The 18,761-nt window shown below is 32.7% G+C and overlaps 1 protein-coding gene across 4 annotated transcripts; it reads right to left on the minus strand.

Annotated features, from left to right (window-relative positions):
- Positions 1-77: 77 nt before the first annotated feature.
- On the minus strand, positions 78-17,880 carry LOC110995341 (histidine decarboxylase). 4 transcript variants are annotated; one of them, XM_045631312.1, is made up of 20 exons: positions 17,796-17,880; positions 14,105-14,140; positions 11,713-11,885; positions 11,364-11,477; positions 11,075-11,197; positions 8,653-8,821; positions 8,396-8,505; positions 6,206-6,345; positions 5,518-5,607; positions 5,037-5,107; positions 4,744-4,763; positions 4,484-4,660; positions 3,560-3,658; positions 3,103-3,181; positions 2,701-2,865; positions 2,161-2,268; positions 1,704-1,874; positions 1,391-1,528; positions 1,102-1,134; positions 880-993 (listed from the first exon to the last, which is right to left on the minus strand). In XM_045631312.1, exons 2-19 carry the CDS (start codon positions 14,130-14,132, stop codon positions 1,103-1,105), a joined length of 2,007 nt encoding a protein of 668 aa, XP_045487268.1. In that variant the 5' UTR covers positions 14,133-14,140; positions 17,796-17,880; the 3' UTR covers positions 880-993; position 1,102. The 4 variants fall into 4 exon arrangements, with proteins under 4 accessions (XP_045487266.1, XP_045487267.1, XP_045487268.1 ...); XM_045631310.1 differs by lacking the exon at positions 1,102-1,134 and having other exon boundaries at positions 78-993; XM_045631313.1 differs by lacking the exon at positions 1,391-1,528.
- Positions 17,881-18,761: the final 881 nt, after the last annotated feature.

The following is an 18,761-nucleotide window of genomic DNA, read 5'->3' on the forward strand; positions in this document are numbered from 1 at the left end:
TGATAGAGAATACGGTATTTAATGAATAAAGTGAGAATTAAAAATCAACATTTCCACTACTAAAATATGTATGTATTTTTATTATTCTAATAAACTCTAAAGAAGCAAATAAAAATAATTTCTACTTTAAAATAATAACGATATGTGCTATCCCATTTTATGATATTAAATTTACTATTAATATATAATACGACCTATTAGTTTTAGCCCGTAACTTGGCCACATTATGCGTGACGTAAGCAAGTACTTTTATTAGGCAAAAACCTTATAACAACGTCCGTGTATTTGAAGACAAAAGCTACATTACATGCCTGATACTATGCTAAGGTATAACAATTAGATAGAGAATAAGCTTCCTATTGAAGAAGATGTTTTCCAACTTCACTAAAAGCAAAGAAAACTTATATATTATTGCCAGCTCTCTTTTAACTCTATCGACAACAGTTTTATCTGCTTTGATGAAACGATATATATCAACCATCTTTTCATGTTCTTATTTGGTGATTCTACCTTTGTAATGCAGACATTTTTTGCAAATCGCGTCGGCTCTGTCCTTAATGCTAGAAATTGCTCGATCAGATTCAGGTTTAGCATCCTCAAACTGATTCTCACTGAATTGTTGAATCAGCTTCTTAATGTAACCACCTGGACCTTTTATAGTAAGCTTTTCATCCGAACCTGCCTGCACATCTTGCACGTTTCCAAAATCTGGATTCCCAATTTTAAGCTTCTCTTCAGCTGCACTAAAATGTACCTTTTCATCGAACTTCTTGTTTTCTGTAGGTGTGATGGTGACTTCGTTATTTTTGAGGTCGATAGTAATTTTTGCGTCGTCGAAGTTAAGTTCAGAAAGAGATGCGTCAACCGATCGGGAACGAAGCTGTCGCGATGGTGTCGCTGGTATGTGAAGTTGGTTGGTGTCCGCATCTTGTTTAATCGCGTTGCTGGATGTTACTGGGGAAGATGATATAGATTTTTCTCCTGGGCTTGATCCTGGGGGTGTTAAAGTGAATAAAACGCTTATTTTGAAGGGAATTATGTTAAGCAACTGTCAATAAAGTTAAGCGGGACCCACCACCTATAATGTTTTATTGTATTTACCTCAGTAATTTGCCCCGATAGGTTCAGTTGCACCTATAATAAATCAGAAAAATGTGAAATTTTTATGACCCTTGTTTTTTAAATCTGTGAGTTGCAAACTGAAGTCTTTGTCATTATTTTTCAAATATATTTTCAGTATATTATAATTTTGTGGTATAAGGCTAGTTAATGCGAAGATTTCAAGTCTGCGGGCAGGTAAGTGGGTCTGTTACCCTGTACTAAGGTTTAGTAAATTGCGTATACTTTTCAGTAGTATTAAATATTATCATTATATAAATCCACCACCAACCATTAGAAGCATCCTCCCTCTCCTCAGCGCAAAGAGGTAGAGACTGTTCCATCATCAGACCCTGGACCATGTCCATGCAAGAGTCCAAGGAGAATTTCTTCCCAACCATACGAATACCACGGATGCGTCGGCGCATCTCTATTAGTTAATAAGAATAAGTGTGACAATAAGTGCTTGGTTAGTCAAATAGATAAACAATTATTTTATAGAGATTTCAAAAAGGCACTCAATTCTGGTTTAGTGGTTAATTACAAAGGCCGGCATATTATATTTTAATTGCATGCTTTAATTATCTGTTTACAGAGAAGCTGACCTGGGCTATCCTTAGGTTCCATCTTCAGCTGGGCAAAAGTCTGAGCACAAGATGACAGCACCTGTTCATAGTCACATATGGCCACGTGTGTGCCGTTCACGATTTTTGGACTCATGGGGGAATTAGCCAGAAGAAGGCTGGTACCAAAGGTGGCGTTAAGTTCGCGGGTGTCTGAAATTATGATTTTCAGAAATCAAAACTAATTAAACTATTAAGTGTTCAATTAGTAGAAAATATAAAACAATATATTTAAAAATTCATATTTTAATAAATATAATGGCTATTTTCTAGAGGCTTTTTCTTTAATACATTATTACTAAAAACCTTCGTTTGAAGATCGAACTATAAACAAGAGTTCGTTATCACATTTATTTCTTTGTAAGTATTAGTAAACTGTATTTAGTATTCTGTATAGCTTTGACGGTTACGGTATTTTAACACACATTTAATACGTCACCTTTTAGGGTAATCCTAGGCTTCTTGGGTACAGCGATGTTGCCACATTCAGATCCAAAGACGTCAATTAAAATCTCTGATGCCACTGTTTTTATTTCGTTCCAGTCATCTAAAGAGAATAATAAAATATTTTTTGTAAGATTATATTGTATAAGAAACAGTATACACTATACGTTTCAGAATGAAACAATAGAAAGATTATCGAAAACAATTGATTTGGAAAACAAAGTGATACATTACCATAATATAACATAGCTGATCATTAAAAACTGGAATATTTGAATTATTAATTAGTCAAAAAAAAGTTTTGTTACGTTTTCATCCCAAATTTTTCTAATTACTAAAACAAAATTTAGTAATCACGGATTAAGGACTACCGTCAAAGCGAACTATTTAACTATCAGTTTAATACATATTTAAAAATGTAATACGTTTTTTATGTACGGACTATAGTTCTAAGTATAGATGTTGCGTCAACTGCAGAAGGCGCAACGAAAAGTGTCTTCCTCATTGGGGTTTCTGGATTTCATCAGGTTTTTACCTAAAATATCTTGGTTAGTAGTCCGCTGAGAGGTAACGGTAAATCGGATGACGTAAACTCCTTTAAAGCAGGCTGGTACAGCGTGAATGTAGCCGCGGGCGTTCAGTCGCTTGAGGAGTAGCTCTGTCAGTGTGTTATCACCTTTCATGCGGAAAGCTACCATTCCTGTAAGATATATTTGCATTTACAAAGGTTTTTCAATGTCGTCATACTACCTATAAATAATCTTAAGTCTTGTGGAAGATTTTCTAATTCACATTTCAATCATGACTACTCGCGATATAAATCACATATTTTTCATATAAACATTAATTAAGTGAAATTAGACAACAAAATCAAGGAAAACCTTAAATATGTTTTTATTTAATTAGTCTAAATATATATTTTAGTTTAAAAATGTACCTAAGTTCCTGGCTTGTGGGATTTCAAAACGTTGATCAGCCAGCACTAGAGCTTCAAACTTTTGAGCCAGGCGAACACTCTGCAACATGAATATTCTCAAAAGTTACACAATTTACGTTGTTCATAAAATATTACACACTTCACATAAACCTTAAAATATCCGTAAGTCTCAATTACATACGTAATTCATTACATAATTCCTCAAATCGGTTCTTAATAATATTTTGTAATTAATAGTGGCAACATACATAACAATAATTATGAGGCTACGCGCATGGTTTCTAGCCCGGATGTGTACGATTCCCGGCAAATACGAGATATGCTTCGCAATAACTATTATTCTGTAGTTCCTTACAAGCAGCAAACATTATATATTATTATTATCATTCTTTAGTTTGGAACTACAAACCATTATAATAGAAATAGGAAGTCTTGCAAATGTACGTAAAATAAATACCTCGCGAATATGTTTTTGAATTCCACTAACACCATAATTACGCAGAACAAACCACAGTTTCAGGGCTCTGAAACGACGACTCAGTGGTATTTGCCAGTGCTGTAATAAAATTTGAAGGAATTAAAATTGGGCAAAGAAAAATATATAGGCTAAAATAAAAATAGGCCGTGTCTCGGCATCAATTGCTCTTAGTTTATTTTTTTGGACAAGCTAAGCCTTTTTTTTTGGAAATTTGGAACTCTGATCTTCATCAGTTATTTTCAGTGGAATATTAATACTAATTAATAAAGGCTCATGAAAGTGAGATATAAAAGTGATACCTTGGATAAAATTATAGGATTTTAATAAATGGTGAATGTAGTGAATGATACATAGAAATGTAGTGAGTGCTGCGTAGATGTAGCAATACTTACTTTACGTACTTTCATATTTAACTAGATTTGGAACCAAATTATTGGATTTATGACTTTGGTGATTCATTTCAGCTTCAAAGTTCAACTTTGATTTTGTACCCTTTGGGGTGGACTGGATTTTGGATTGGAATTTCAAGTGCCCAGGTGCTAATTAAAGAGTCAAGTTGGCGCTTGGCTGATAGTACCGGTGACCAAAGAACTGGTCCTTTCCTCACAAGTATCGCAATAAAGTAAGGAAATGCTGCCAGCGTTAAACACTGCTACAGGGCCCAAACATTTTAAGTTTGTTTAAATTTTATTTTTATTAATTACTGTTATTACTATGTAGGTTAAGAATATTGTAAATACTGTATATTATGTTAGATTCTGATACTAACTCACAAACAGTGAAGCATAAAAATCCACTGTTAAAAGTTATGTCTACCCGTATTTTATCTGCATGAAAAAAGCTAACTTTTTAAAAGTAAATTATTCCCATCACCATAACCAGCACCAATAAAAACACACATACAAGTAGTTCTTTCTTATTTGGGTTCTCAATTTGTATCTGTTGGCTGCAACCGGACGCCATTTTGTTATAACCATGGAGTTCATCATCTTTCGAGAATTCATCACCTTGTAATTCATGGATCGAATTGTCATGGGTTTTAAAATTGTGGTGTTGTGTGTTTGCTTTCTGCGATCCAACCTATGTTTTGTGGAAATAAACGTTAGCGTATAAAAACAAACAACACACAAAGCAACACATAAATAGCACGTTTTTCGACTTACCATATAATCGATGGCTTTTCCTAAAAAAAAAAAAAAAATAATATAGTATATCTCAATATTAATAGTTTAAAATATATGAGTTTCTTTTGACATTTGACTTAAAGGTTATATAAACGGATTTTATTATTAATTTTACTTTAAACTTAAGGATTTCATTTAGTGCACAATTAGAGTTTTACACACTCCGGGCCTAAACTAAAATTAAATACAACGAAAACGCGTTTGCAAACTAAGCCACGGAAGCAAATAGAATGTACTTAAACCCATTTTAATACAATTTAATTAGGAATTACCTGAATTTTCATGTCTCAAGTAAATTGGATTAACGTTAAAAGTTCTGTGTAGTGCTGTGCTGTCCCTCACCCTGAAATATAAATCACATTTATTTAAATGCATGCCCATCGTCTATTCATCACCTGAAGTTATGTGAAACCGCCGCCCATGGACACTCTCAATGCCAGAGGCCTAGCAAATACTTTACCGGCATGTTAAGAATTGTTACATTGTTTTCATACTTATAGGTATATTTTATTTCGTTAGTAAGACTGGAAATCTACGTATGAGATATGATACGCAAGAAACCAATGGCAAACACTGACATAACATAGCTAAATGGAAGAAAGTAAAAAGGAAAAAAAAACATGGCTTCGTAACGTTAGTGAGTAGACGGATATGCGAATAGTTTCTCCATCTGGCACAGGACAAGACACACTTCACGAGACTGACGCAAACCTCCAGTGGAGGTACCACAAGAAGAGGAGCAGAGTGACTTACCACATAGCGGTGCAATCGAAGTTGACCATCAGCCACTTAGATGGGTTAAAGGCAAATGAATCAGCTTGCTCGATGCCATCCAACCAATGTCTGAAACAATAAATTGTTTTAATAATTAAATACGTATTACTATTTCCGGTTCAGTGGAGTGCAAGCTGCAGCTCCCACCTTTATTGCTATGGGTTCAGATACTACCAAACAAAGAAACAAGAAAACGTAGAACTCTCAGCCTCATGGCCCATTGTCTAAAGGACCTCCATACTTAAAAGTAAATACTGTTATTTAATATGAAATATGACTTCATATTAATGATTTTGTGTAATGTTTGTGAGAAATGTTACATATTCGCACCTTCCTTTACCAATAAGCAATACCTGCATATCTCTGACGTAACTGTGATCTAACTGTTGAAATTCTTAAATTTGTGTTAAGTCTAAAAAATCACGGCGATTAAAAGGCCATATTTCATTAAGTTCAATCATCGTTATACGTATTAAAGTAAATTAAATGTAATTTTTTTACTTCACCTCCGGCCCTGGATTAGGACATCAAAATAATGATTTTGTGTAATGTTTGTGAGAAATGTTACATATTCGCACCTTCCTTTGCCAATAAGCAATACCTGCATATGTCTGACGCAAAAGGAAGCTGAAAATGAAAATATTTTTCTTATCGACAAAACCATTACCTATATTCAGGGCAGACGAAGGCGCTCCCAGCATATGCAGCGTCCACATGCAACCAAGCGGAATGGCGCTCGCAGACCTCACCAATTTCACGCAAATTGTCAAATGCTACTGAACCCGTGGTACCCAGGGTTGCACACACCTTTAAAAAAAGCTTATGAAAAGACAGCTACGCATGTGCAAAACAGTGATAATAATTGTGTTGAACCTAAGATCAAAACGTTCTTTTTTATAGACAAGGGGGCAAACAGGCAGGAGGCTCACCTGATGTTAAGTGATACAGCCGCCCATGGACACTCTCGATGCCCGAAGGCTCGCGAGTGAGTTGCCGGCCTTTTAAGAATTTGAACGCTCTTTTCTTGAAGGACCCTAAGTCGAATAATCTAACGTATTCATAACTCTTAGTAATATTTTAACTGGTTGTCTAGTTGAACAGAAGAGGCTTAATAGAGGTTTCGTACTTAAGTCAGCAATACAAAAGAAAATTTATTTCTGTAAGTAACTTAATATACAGGTACATATAAGAATAAAATCTAAATTTACATTTACTGCTCAAAAAAATCAAGGGCGTCTGTCACTGTCTATCACACTCTCTTTTTAATTTCAACTATTATATTATGCTCATTAAAGTTAATTATGATAAAAAATATAAATATAAATTTTAAATATATGTGCATCTAAGTATCTCTACGATTAAAATATGTTGAAAACAGAACCTAATTAAAAAGACGTAAAAAATCTAAACATCGAAAAGTCATCGTCCTATATGTCCTTAATGTATTATTAACAATACTTTCAGATTTAAATTTAATCCGCTTTCACCGTAACACAGGAAGTACAGAAATGTTAGAGTATCTGAAACAACTAAAAAATTTAGGATATTGCGTTTTAAACTAAACTAATTAACAATTATTAGAAGTCAATAAAGTCAAATCGAGTAAATTCCTCTAGGGTTGTGTAAAAACGTAGACAATGTTCCAGGATTATTATTAATAACGCTCCACATACAAGTTATTATAGTATGCTACAAAGATAATTACATACATGATCGCAACGATAATAGATAATTTTCACTCGCGACTCACGAGATTGCATTCATTATGAGAGCATCAAAGTAGAAAGTAAAGTTCAAGAAAAGACTAAGGAAAGTAAAAATGCAGGAAAGGATAATTTGACTTTGAATTATATCGGTACGAATTTGAACTGGTTTTGTAATACTTAAAAAATGTATCATACATTTAGTAACACAACATAATCTGTCAAGCTAAACATCGTGAAAAAACCGGTATTTTACCGGTAAATTTCTCATACACAGCTTCGATATTTCTCTATTATATCCTTTCCGATATTCGGATATATAAAATTAAACACACATAATCGTAAATAAAAAGTTTTACCAAACCATGTCGTTCATTGTTTCATATATAAAGCAAAAATCGGAGGAGAAATCTTAAGATGCTGTCTCAATTAAACTCCTTTGGAAACCCAACGACAAATTGGTCCCTTAGATCCAATCATTGTTTAAAAACGTCCAAGTCGCTACTAATAATACGCCTGGGAGTTGCAGACAATATTCAAATGGCGCAGATGCTATTCATATTTCAAGTTATTTTTAGTAAGATTTTATAATTAATGAAAGTTGTTTAAATAATGGAAAAGAATTATTTTACTGAACAATATTGTATACTTAAATTATCGCTTGGACACAATATAGTATTGTAAAATGACGTTTATAAAACCAAAATCATTTTTAATTTTAAATTTAGTTATATGATTTTCAATATTATTTATTTTTGTATAAAAATTAGGGAACAGTTTTAAATTAGTAATCATAACAATCAAGACTGTTTACAATGTTCTTAACCTACATAGTTATAATAAAAATAAATGAAAAACTTTGGAACTTGTGGCAAGCTAGCCCGCTTTACGCCCTTGACTTGCGAACTGGTAGTAAATGTAAATTTACAATTCATTTAATTTTTTTAACGTTGATAAGTGTACTTGTTTGCCTAGATGAATAAAGATATTTTGTTTGTCTGTTTGAATCAAACTAAGCTTAACGCTGGCAGCATTTCATTGATATACAGTTATAAATATATATTTTTATAGATTAAGACAATGTTATTGTTATGTTGACTTAAGTAACAATGTTAGCAAAACTACATTTTAAAGCATTTTTTAAATAATCTTACCCAAAATGGCACAAGACCCTTCGCCTTGTCACTAAGAATGGCTTCTTCGAGCTTAGCTCCTCTCATGGACTGCTTTTCATCTGACTCTATGTACCGCATACGCACCAGCCCTGTATAAGATTTTTTGTATAAAATGCATTTTAATGGAAAAACGCTTGCCAAAAGTAATGCTAGTAAAATATTGTAGGCACTAAAAATTACTTAGTAATTTATTCTACTTAAATTCTACTTAAGTAGAATTTGAATTTGTTTTCTACCAATTAAGCCAGCCTTTTCCACTGAAGAATGAGCCTGGTCTGAGCAGTAGCAGATAAGATGCCCCAGCAGCTCAGAAGACTGCAGCTCAGGATTTAAACTCGCCAGCTCCATGAGAGCTCGGGTTCTCGCAGCCAGAAGACTGACCAGGGTTGCTTCGCTTGCAGTAGTCTATTAAAAATGTTGACTTCAAATAAATTAATTCATATATTTTGCTGTGATAAATTATAATACCTACGAATTTATAATTTTTATTAACAACAAGCTGACCCGGCGAACTTTGTTCCGCCTTAATGGCAATAAATAAGCAGTTTTTTTTTATTGGAACAAAATACAAAAAAATTAAATACCTACATTAATCATTCATTATTATTTCTGTATTTTAGTACATAGGTTACTCTTCACTTAAGTACCTTGTGATACACAACATTTTTTGTTTTATTATCAGGCGCAAAAACAAACAACGCAGATGGTCTTCCGACCCGTGAACATGCCACGTATAATTGACCATGGGAAAAACATGAATGTTCTAGATTTAAACCACAAACTTTTAAGGATTGGCCTTGTGATTTGTTGATGGTCATGGCAAATGCAAGACGTATCAGAAATTGAGGTCTTTTAAATTCAAACGGCAAATCGGTTGGGATCATCGGGATCCTCGGAATAAGAACTTCCTCACCTTTGAATTTTTCTATCATTATCGTAGCGTAAATTACATTGTTCATCAATTTTCTAACCACCAAACGCGTACCGTTGCACAGTTTTGGTTGGTTTATGTTTCGAAACATGATTACTACGCCTTTAGGCGTAAATTGTGCGGTGGTAAGTCAGGCACGTCCAAGAGTTTAAAAATTCAATTGGATAGTTGGTGGCTTCATCTTCATTTGTGACGCAGTCAATAGATTTGAATGAATGCATTGTTCCAATGATCTTATTTTGAATTATGTAGTTCAGGTCATCTACATCTTTATTCTTAGCCGCTAAAATTGCTCGCTCATTCAACCATTCATTATTTTTGTAGCTAGAAATAATGTTTAGAAATACATTGTTGATAAGTTCGTCTTTTGATGAGACAAAATTACAGAAATTATTTGAAAATGATATTAATCCGCTCGATCCATCGACAGGTACTTGACCGTTACCAATAGTCAGCAATTGCTCCGAGAAATCTTCAGCAGATGTATCAGTAAGCAATGTAACTCTCATGTTTGTTGTCAGCTGCAGTTTCTTCAGATAGCGCCATAGATTTGACCATTTGAGGCAAGCGTTTATTTCGTCGGCAGCCGTAGATCTTGGAATTACTGGCAGTATTTGGCGGAAATCGCCAGACAGTAAAATCATTGCTCCTCCAAAACATCTTGAGTCATTTCGTAAATCTTTTAAGTTCGGTTAAGTGCTTCTAATGCACGTTTATGCGCCATTGTGCATTCGTCCCAGATGATGATTTTCGATGCCGCTAAACATTGGCCATTGCTGAGTGTTTTGCAATATTACACGTTGGTTCTTCAATAGTTTGAAGATTTAACGGTAATTTTAATGCTGAATGAGCCGTACGGCATCCTTCTAACAATGTGACTGCTATTTCAGAAGAAGCAACTGCAACCGCTATGTTGGATCTCGCCCGAACAGTTGCTAAAACTAATGACATGAGGAATGTCTTGCCAGTTCCACCAAGGTCATCTAGGAAATATAAACCACCATTTTCATCATCGTTTGCCTTCATTAAAGTATCATAAACTTCCTTTTGTTGGTAATTCAACAGGGTTACATTCGTTTGAACTACTAAATCTAATTCCTGGTGATCATATTCACGTTCCCGTTCCAATACTCGATTAAATGCGTCTTTCGACAACAACAACAAATAGAAACATTCAACATTCTTTGGACGAACTGTATACATACGACCATATCGAGTTTTATAGTTCTCTTCACTGAATATCTTCACTATACGAATGGGCAATGGCACTATCATTACATTTAATTATTTATTTAATAGAAATATTTTGAATATTGATTTCTTACAAATATCAAATTGTCATATATACGTCATTACATAGCTGTCATTATACGTCAATTACATAGCTATCATTTGCGTTTTATTATTCTTTTTTGTTATACCTCGTTTTATAGTGACTGACGTTTCATGTCAAGTCCTACGGGAACGCTGTCGAACGGGATAAAAAGTATCCTATGTCCGTCTCCTGGCTCTAAGCTACCTCCATTCCAATTTTCACCCAAATCTGTTCTTCCGTTCTTGAGTTATAAGTGGTGTAACTAACACGACTTTCTTTTATATATATAGATAATTAATTTCATGATTTTTTATAGTTAAACAGAAAGCCATACTTTTAAATCTAATAAGTAATAAACTGATTTGTTAACGGTTCTTTGGCAACAACACAAAACTTTATAATTAATTCTTACCTGTATAACTCCCCCTCCAGGGCTGTCATTCTTCTCATTGAGGAAACAGTCAGGTAGACCCAGCAATTTCCCTAGCCAGTTCATTGCTATTGTCTCCAGTTCTGTTCCAGCAGGTGATGAGGCCTGGTTACGATAATCATAGGTGTCTTGATAAGGTTTGATGAAGATAGTTTTATTTACAAGAACTAGGTTCTAAATATTTTAAAATTGGTTTAGTTTTCTTGTACAAGCCAAATAAAACCAAAATATATGTAAATAGAATCGAGAATATGAAAATAAATATACTTACCCAAGTAAAGCAAAGTACGTTGAGGGTGCTGGACAGCATTTCTCCCATGATGGAAGGATATGACGTCAGCGCCGGGAAATAGGCGTGCATGTGGGGACTCTGCCAATGTACGATCTGAGTGATGAAATTCACTATTAATAATATTCAAAGCATATCATGATTTAAAAAAAAACAGGTAGTAAAAAATATATTAAAATCTTCATATTTTTTCTTGATCTTGTTGATGCGCCTTTATTTTCTACATATTCTACATATTTGTGCAGTCATACCCCTAACTAAAGTTAAAATAAGGATAATTAATAATGTTAAAGTGGTAGAATGATGTTTTCCATTTGGGAAATGTCCTTACCCCAGGCATAATATGCTCCTGGACATCCTTGAAGATATCGTCCCAATTTTCAGGCTGCTGCGGTGCCTCTGTCGGCAGGCGTTTGTGGAGATACCCAGGCTGCACACCAGGGTAGACTCGGTGGTCTCTTATATTCTCCAAGTAGTCCGCCATGAAGTCTACCAGCTCCTTGGCTGAGATAAATGGATATACACAACACCAATAACATAGAAAGCTTGTAACATGTTAATGTTCTATAGTAACAGAGTTTAACGTTGTATATTAGATTTGTAACTCTTGAAATTAAACTTACATTTGTTTTAAGTTAGCCCAATTGCTAAGCAGTGAGATTTATTTTGTAATTAAGAGAATCGGCCTGCACCAGTACTCTATAACTTCAAATGGCGATAGCAACAACGGCGATCTCTCAACATGCATATGGTTTGGTGGATATCGCTAATACAGTTGCTATTGGGAGTACCGGCTTGTAGTATCCACGGTACTTAATAGAAACTTATTTCAATAGAAAACATTTTATTTATTATAAAACAAAACACTTAGACAGTATATAAAGCCAAATCAGATTACATTGATAAACAAAGTATTAGAACAGAAAATTTAAGTACATTAACGTCTTTTTCTTGCGTTAAACATCCCGATTGACAATCAATCCTTTGGATAAAATTACCATATCAAGACCTTATTTGTAAATCAATTGGTTTTAATCTATGGAATAAATTAATCAGCTCTTTTCCGCTCAATGAAAGAACAATGAAGCATCTGGTGCAGTGGAGTGTGGATGAAAATCTGTAAATCTATTCTTATAGCTATGAACGTCTATAGTAAAGTAACATAATCTTACATTAACAATATGTGGTTTTGAACTTAGTTTATTGGTAAACACATATTATATAAAAGCTCTTTAATCGAAAAAATAAATAAGTGAAGATACTATTAGATAATTGGTTTATAATATTAGCGAAGAACCAATAGTATACATTCCCAGATAGTCTTAGTTTCGCTCTTAGTTTTATAATTTACAAAAAATAAAAAAAAATACGTAAAATTGATTAAAAAACATTTAGTTGCAATTTATATGAGCATATAAGCTACAGGTTATTTCGTTCTTTTTAAGGCCAGGCGTTTTTTTTATCGCCAGTCCATTGCATGTCCATTGCATGCAATATGATATACATTCGAAATTAACTTCATGAAAAAAACAGAATCGGATCATAGTCCAATATACTTCTTAAGAATTCACCATTAAATAATGCATAAATTATGCGTATGATTTAATGATACACTTATTAAGATTACTCTTGGTCAATGTCTTTATAATTCCATATCAATAATTGGTGCTTCTGAAGGCAAAGGTTTATTTTATTGCATTGGTAATAAAATATAGTCTTAGTTAGATCTACTTGTATAATGTATTATTACAGAATTATACTAAGTTTTTCTGCTACAATAGTGTTAGATTTTGCAAGTTTGAAATAAAATTTATTTAAACTGTCCATTATAACTTAATATTTCAACATCGTAGTCTAATCCTATCGAAGCCGGCAATGATTATATATACAAATCGGATACACGTATTGACAAATAAACTCGGATTCAATAAAGGCAGTTGATCCAGGATCACTTTTATGAGGCCATACGTTTAGGCTTATTGCATTGAGAACACGTTATCAATGTTTATTGGTTGTATAGACATCAATTATTTCTTGTCTTGTATAGCTGTCAGGAAAATGCCTGATTGTATCAGCATGATAAAATTTTGCAACAATAGCTGAAGTAAAAAAAGTTGCTTATTTCTTGAAAGTAGATTTGTTTTAACAGTTTTAACATTTTTTCATTTTCTTTTCTATTCTTTGTGTAATTAGCTACTACGCTGAGGGAACATAATATTATACATACTTAAATATACTTGAAAGTAAGGAGTATAACAGATTCAAATCAAAAGTTTAAAATGATTGTATCTTACAGAATTCGAAATTTTCAGTTAAAAATTAATTCACAGTTGCGATATTGCGTATTAAATCTACTAAATGTTACGTATCACTTTGTTTATCCACTATGTACTTCTAAAGTACTTAACCGATTTCCATCAAATTTTAACACCGTGTGCAGTTTGAATTAATTTAAAAAATAGAATTAATATATATAATTTTACTGTACATGTGTATGTCACTAAGCTCCCCCCCTTAAATGGCTGGAAAGATTTGAATATTTTTGGTTTGGATTAGGTTTACGTTTAAATCAGCCCAGCAGATGACACTGCAGTCTATGTCCATGATAGCCTAATGGGTTGAAATGTGTGCAGGACAACGTGTCGGGTCCGCTAGTATTATATTTCATTTTATTTTATTCGACATTATCGTATTGGTTTAGTGTATCTGTATGTATGTCTTACCTTTCACTCTAAACTCCTTGTGATCCATAATGGTGTCTGAAAAGAAAATAATGACTTTAGAAAAATTCACCACGTCTTTAAAAAATACTAAATTTGTACTAAGTTTAGTTCCAATACTGTTTTACAATAAAAATAGTTACTGTGGAAGGCTCAGTTTTATAGAAATAAGGTAATATGAAAAAGAAATAACGGATAACTTATTATACAATTGCCAGTTAGTAAATATACGCCATATGCTAAGTGTTATGGCAAATATTGCTCCAGGGCCTAGACCTCATGGTGATGGTGACGTTAGGAGACGATATCGACCGCCGTTACCACTCGTACCCTCGCGAAAACTAACCTCTCGGAAAGAGCATGCATGACACAATATATGGAAATAATGCATAGATTAACAGACGTTTTGAATTTTTCATTTAGTGAACTGAGAAAATGTCTGCTTCATGTCAAACTATACTGTATAAGAAGAATATAGAAATAGTATTTTTGTAGATATTTTCATCTAGTTTTCTTCTATGTATTGTTTTGTATGTGACATTAAGGTAATTAGCTATCCACGTTGGATAAATAAATGTAATATGACGATTGCCCATGACTGAGATACCTAGAGATTCTTCTAGGATGCATTCACTTGCTGAGGGGTTCTTAAATATACTTAGAAAATGTTATAGATAAAATGTTGTGTCATTTATTTTCATTCAAAATGCAAGAAATAAAAGGCTTTTTATAATATGACTGGCCTTTTCAATTTAAGGACAGAATGTATCGTTAATTCTACTGTTGTTTTTTAAAGTTCAAAATACCTAATTGATTTATACGATTTTGTAGATTTTCAGTGGCAATGATTCTTCATGACATACTAATTTGTCAGTTGAACAATCGATACTTGTCTTCTATGGCTTCGTTGTCAGTACGCATTAGTTACGCAAGTTAAGGTAACCAAATTTTTATACAAATTGAGGTCGGTTATAAAACTTATTGTATCCTATAAATAACATAACAAATACACTACAGTATAACCGAAGAAAATCGCTTTAATTTCCGAATTCATAATTAATTTAATAATAATTAAGCCTTATTTATTTCCATTACAAAAGATTTTTGTATAAAGTAAATGTTAGTAGTCTATGGATATGATCGCCCGTTCCAGATGTCTCTATCTTTGCCAAAAGTCGGGAAGAATCTAACAAGTCATCAGCCAACTTCATTGTTGCCTGCGTGATCTTTTTCTTTCCATTAAGTTGTTATATATTTATTTTTAATTCATTAATTAAATTAATTGACATAATATAATTAATATAATCGTTACATAAAACACAGTTTATATATTTAATCGGATCAATCCCTTTGAAAAACACCATTTAAATGTTGAATTTCATTATCAAAGAAAAATAAATAAACTCTAAGCTGTAGTACGAAAGATAAAATAATTAAATATTTATCGACAAATGATTATAAATTTTGAATCAAAATTTTTGTTTAGATTTTGGATGACCGGCTGGCCATTTACTAAAAATAATTTAAATTATTTTTATTTTAAAGAATTTTTAACTCGATAGGAAATAGATTGTAGGCTTAAAATAAAATAAAGGGGATCACAGATACCCACAGAACTTAACTTTTATTTATTGTATAGACGTATAGGCTCTATTGAGACGATACATCACAATCTGTCAGTGTATTTACTTTTCATTCGGTTTTCTAAAGGCCACTCAGTATTGTGTTAGTATATTTTTAAGAGGCGTTTTACGAACACTAACAAACCGCGAAAGTGTGATTTTAACTCACATTAAAAAACTATATTAAATCATTTACACCATGATTATCAGTTAAGGTATTTGCAGACGTGTTAATGTGAAACAATATATAATATATATTTATATAGAACGGAATACTCACTCAACTACAACTTAATTTGTGTGTTTCATAAGATGACACATTTAATGTAGAAATTGCTGTGATAAAAACTTGAGAATGAAAATTTCGTTATTAAATAAAGCTTTTAAATGAAATATTTTAGGCCGGTAAAATATAAAGATAATTCAGAACAATGCACTTATTCCAAAAGAAAATATAATATCATGGTATTATTCGTATACTACATACTGCTGATTCTAAGTCTTGCGTTATTAAAAAACTTCAAAAATACTTTTCATGCTGTACTTGCAATAAAAGCTTCTCACTATAAATTTTTATATTAAGGAACTAATTATGATATTAAGTATTTTGAAAATGTAAGTCTTTCCTTACATTTCCTTACAAGAGACGGAGCCATTAAATACCAACCATGTAAAAACTAAAGTTTTTTTTATTTTTACTCTGGCACCAAGCTGCAGATGCGAAGGTAGAAGCAGCGGTCCTTTTATCTACGACAACGACATTTAGCAGTGAGCAAACAATCGAAGGAACTTGCAGATATTTTGTAAATTCGGCGATGTAACAGGAGGCAGAAAGCGAAGAGCGAGCGTTAGAAATAATGCAGAAGGTAGAACAGACCTGTAGCTGAACTTAGGAAGCTTATATCTATAGACACTTCAAAGAACAAATTTCGGTTAAAATAATACATTTTAAACTTTACAAATAATTTTGATTGGCTTAGAGGCATAATGGAGTTCATAAAAATGTTAAGATATTTCAAGGGAAAGCCGTTTAAGTGTTTAAATGGTCAATCTACGAAATGCCTACGAGATAGTATAGCTAATTCGCACGCGTCTGTTTTAAGATTGAAATAATTTGTATACTTAAGACCCGTATTTATACGTAAGAATCGTTTGTTATGACATAAGCGAGGTAAGAAGTATATAAATTGAGTCGTTGAATATGTCATAGGAAGCGAAATAAGGTTGCATATCACAAATACAAGTTTTGCGTTTTGGTGATAATTTATATTAATTTTAACAATCTCTGTTTTCAAAACCTTGCTGAAAAATAACTCATTATATGTTGGAGGAACAAGAAACGCGAATAACGATTTTTATATTCAAATCTTTTAAAGCGATTCCCTTTTTAACATGTGTGTCCATTTTTACAGTTAACATACAGATAACAGTTAAATGATACTATGATACATTTTTCTTTAACTAATCCCATCATGTGACGGTCTTGATTAACACACATTTAATTAATTAATAGGATTAAAAGTGCTACGTTCAATTTCAGGCAAAGTTACGATTCCCCTATAAATAATTATGTGACTATTTTTGTGAAAAAAAATTGTTATTTATGGATTTTATTCATCTACTAAGAATTTTGAAATTTTTTCAGCTTGATGATTTTGTGTTGATTTGTTTGTGTGATCACACAGTATAACGGATCACACAGTAGTCGTCGTTCGTTAACCAACATTAAAATAAAATTCTTAATTTACTTATTAAAGCGACATTTTAATAAAAAAAATGTTTAAAAATAAAGTATTAGATTTTTTTACAGAATACATCTCTAAGCAGCTGCTTAATGTATGCTTAATCAACATCTACTTACTAAATGCACAAATTTTAAATCGTGGCATGACCTTTAATTGTGCTTTAAAATAGTTTTATTTTAAATAACCCGAGGTCTAGTTAAGTTTTTTTCAAATTAAGACTAACACTTCACAATATTTCTACAATCTACATTACTTCCATAATAATTGTAGAAATTATTTAAAATAATTATTTAATAACAATAATTAATTAATTTAACAATTACTCACTTAAGCACAGTAGATCGAACACACTATTTAAATTCAAATTTTAAAAATAGAACTTTACAATATTACGTCTGTATCTGACCACCGGTAGCAGCGAGTATGGCTTATATAGGGGTGAGTTCGCGACTATTGTGTCGACTTGTTGACAGATCAGTTGAGGGCTGGTTATGCTAAGCGCGGAAGCGACTTCAGCAAACAAGAGATCAAGGGTTCCATTTTGACTCTTTACCGATGTGTAGAAACTAACCTTGCGATAAAAATCTAGAGGGATTTGTAAAGTTTTGAATTGCTTGTGTTTCTGTACACTTGGCCATTAAAAATGAGTCGGCCTGGAGATAGTAAAAAGATTTTGAGAAGTTATAATAACACATTTTAAGCTCTACTAACAGACTAAGGGTCTGTTTCACAATGTATGGATAACTTCCAAATAAGCTTAGTGTTAGTGCTTATGACATATTATGCACTTATGTTTCACGACTGTGTTTGATATATTTGACAGTTCAAGACGAAAGTGACTTAATATACAGCCTTAGCCAGTCTCGAAATATTCCTCCAAGTGTATATCTCCATTATTCAGTCAGCCATCAGTCTCGTGAAGCCTATCTTGTCCTGTGCCTGATGCATTAACTCTTCCCCATTCGCAATACTCGTCCCGACGTTGCAGTGGATCAAATTAAAGAAAAAAGGTGGCTTAAAAGAAGAAATAGAAGTGGAAGCTGGGAGCGATTGGAGAAAAAATACATCTAAAACAAAGAGTTTACCCGTGAAGGGTTCCGATCGATGGATCCTAATATTATTAATATTAGGATTACAAGAAAAACATATAAATCACAAACCTGAATTGTTTATTTAGTATTATGTAAATTATAATTATTGTATTACTATATCTAAATAACTTAATTTTCTATTTTTGTTTTTCGGTGCATATGCGGTGAAGAAATCGCTCCGCTCATATTTCGATGAAGCACG

This window comes from Pieris rapae, chromosome 15 (assembly GCF_905147795.1).
Source record: "Pieris rapae chromosome 15, ilPieRapa1.1, whole genome shotgun sequence".
Classification (NCBI taxonomy): Eukaryota; Metazoa; Arthropoda; class Insecta; order Lepidoptera; family Pieridae; genus Pieris; species Pieris rapae.

Bases quoted from the DNA above. Each gene is read 5' to 3' on its own strand.
- LOC110995341 (XM_045631310.1), bottom strand. From the start codon at position 14,132: ATGGATCACAAGGAGTTTAGAGTGAAAG. The intron at 11,198-11,363 runs GTAAGTATATTT...TATCGTAACCAG, and splicing joins ACGTACTTTGCTTTACTTGG to GCCTCATCACCTGCTGGAAC. The intron at 5,108-5,517 runs GTAAGTCACTCT...TTTATATTTCAG, and splicing joins TTCGATTGCACCGCTATGTG to GGTGAGGGACAGCACAGCAC.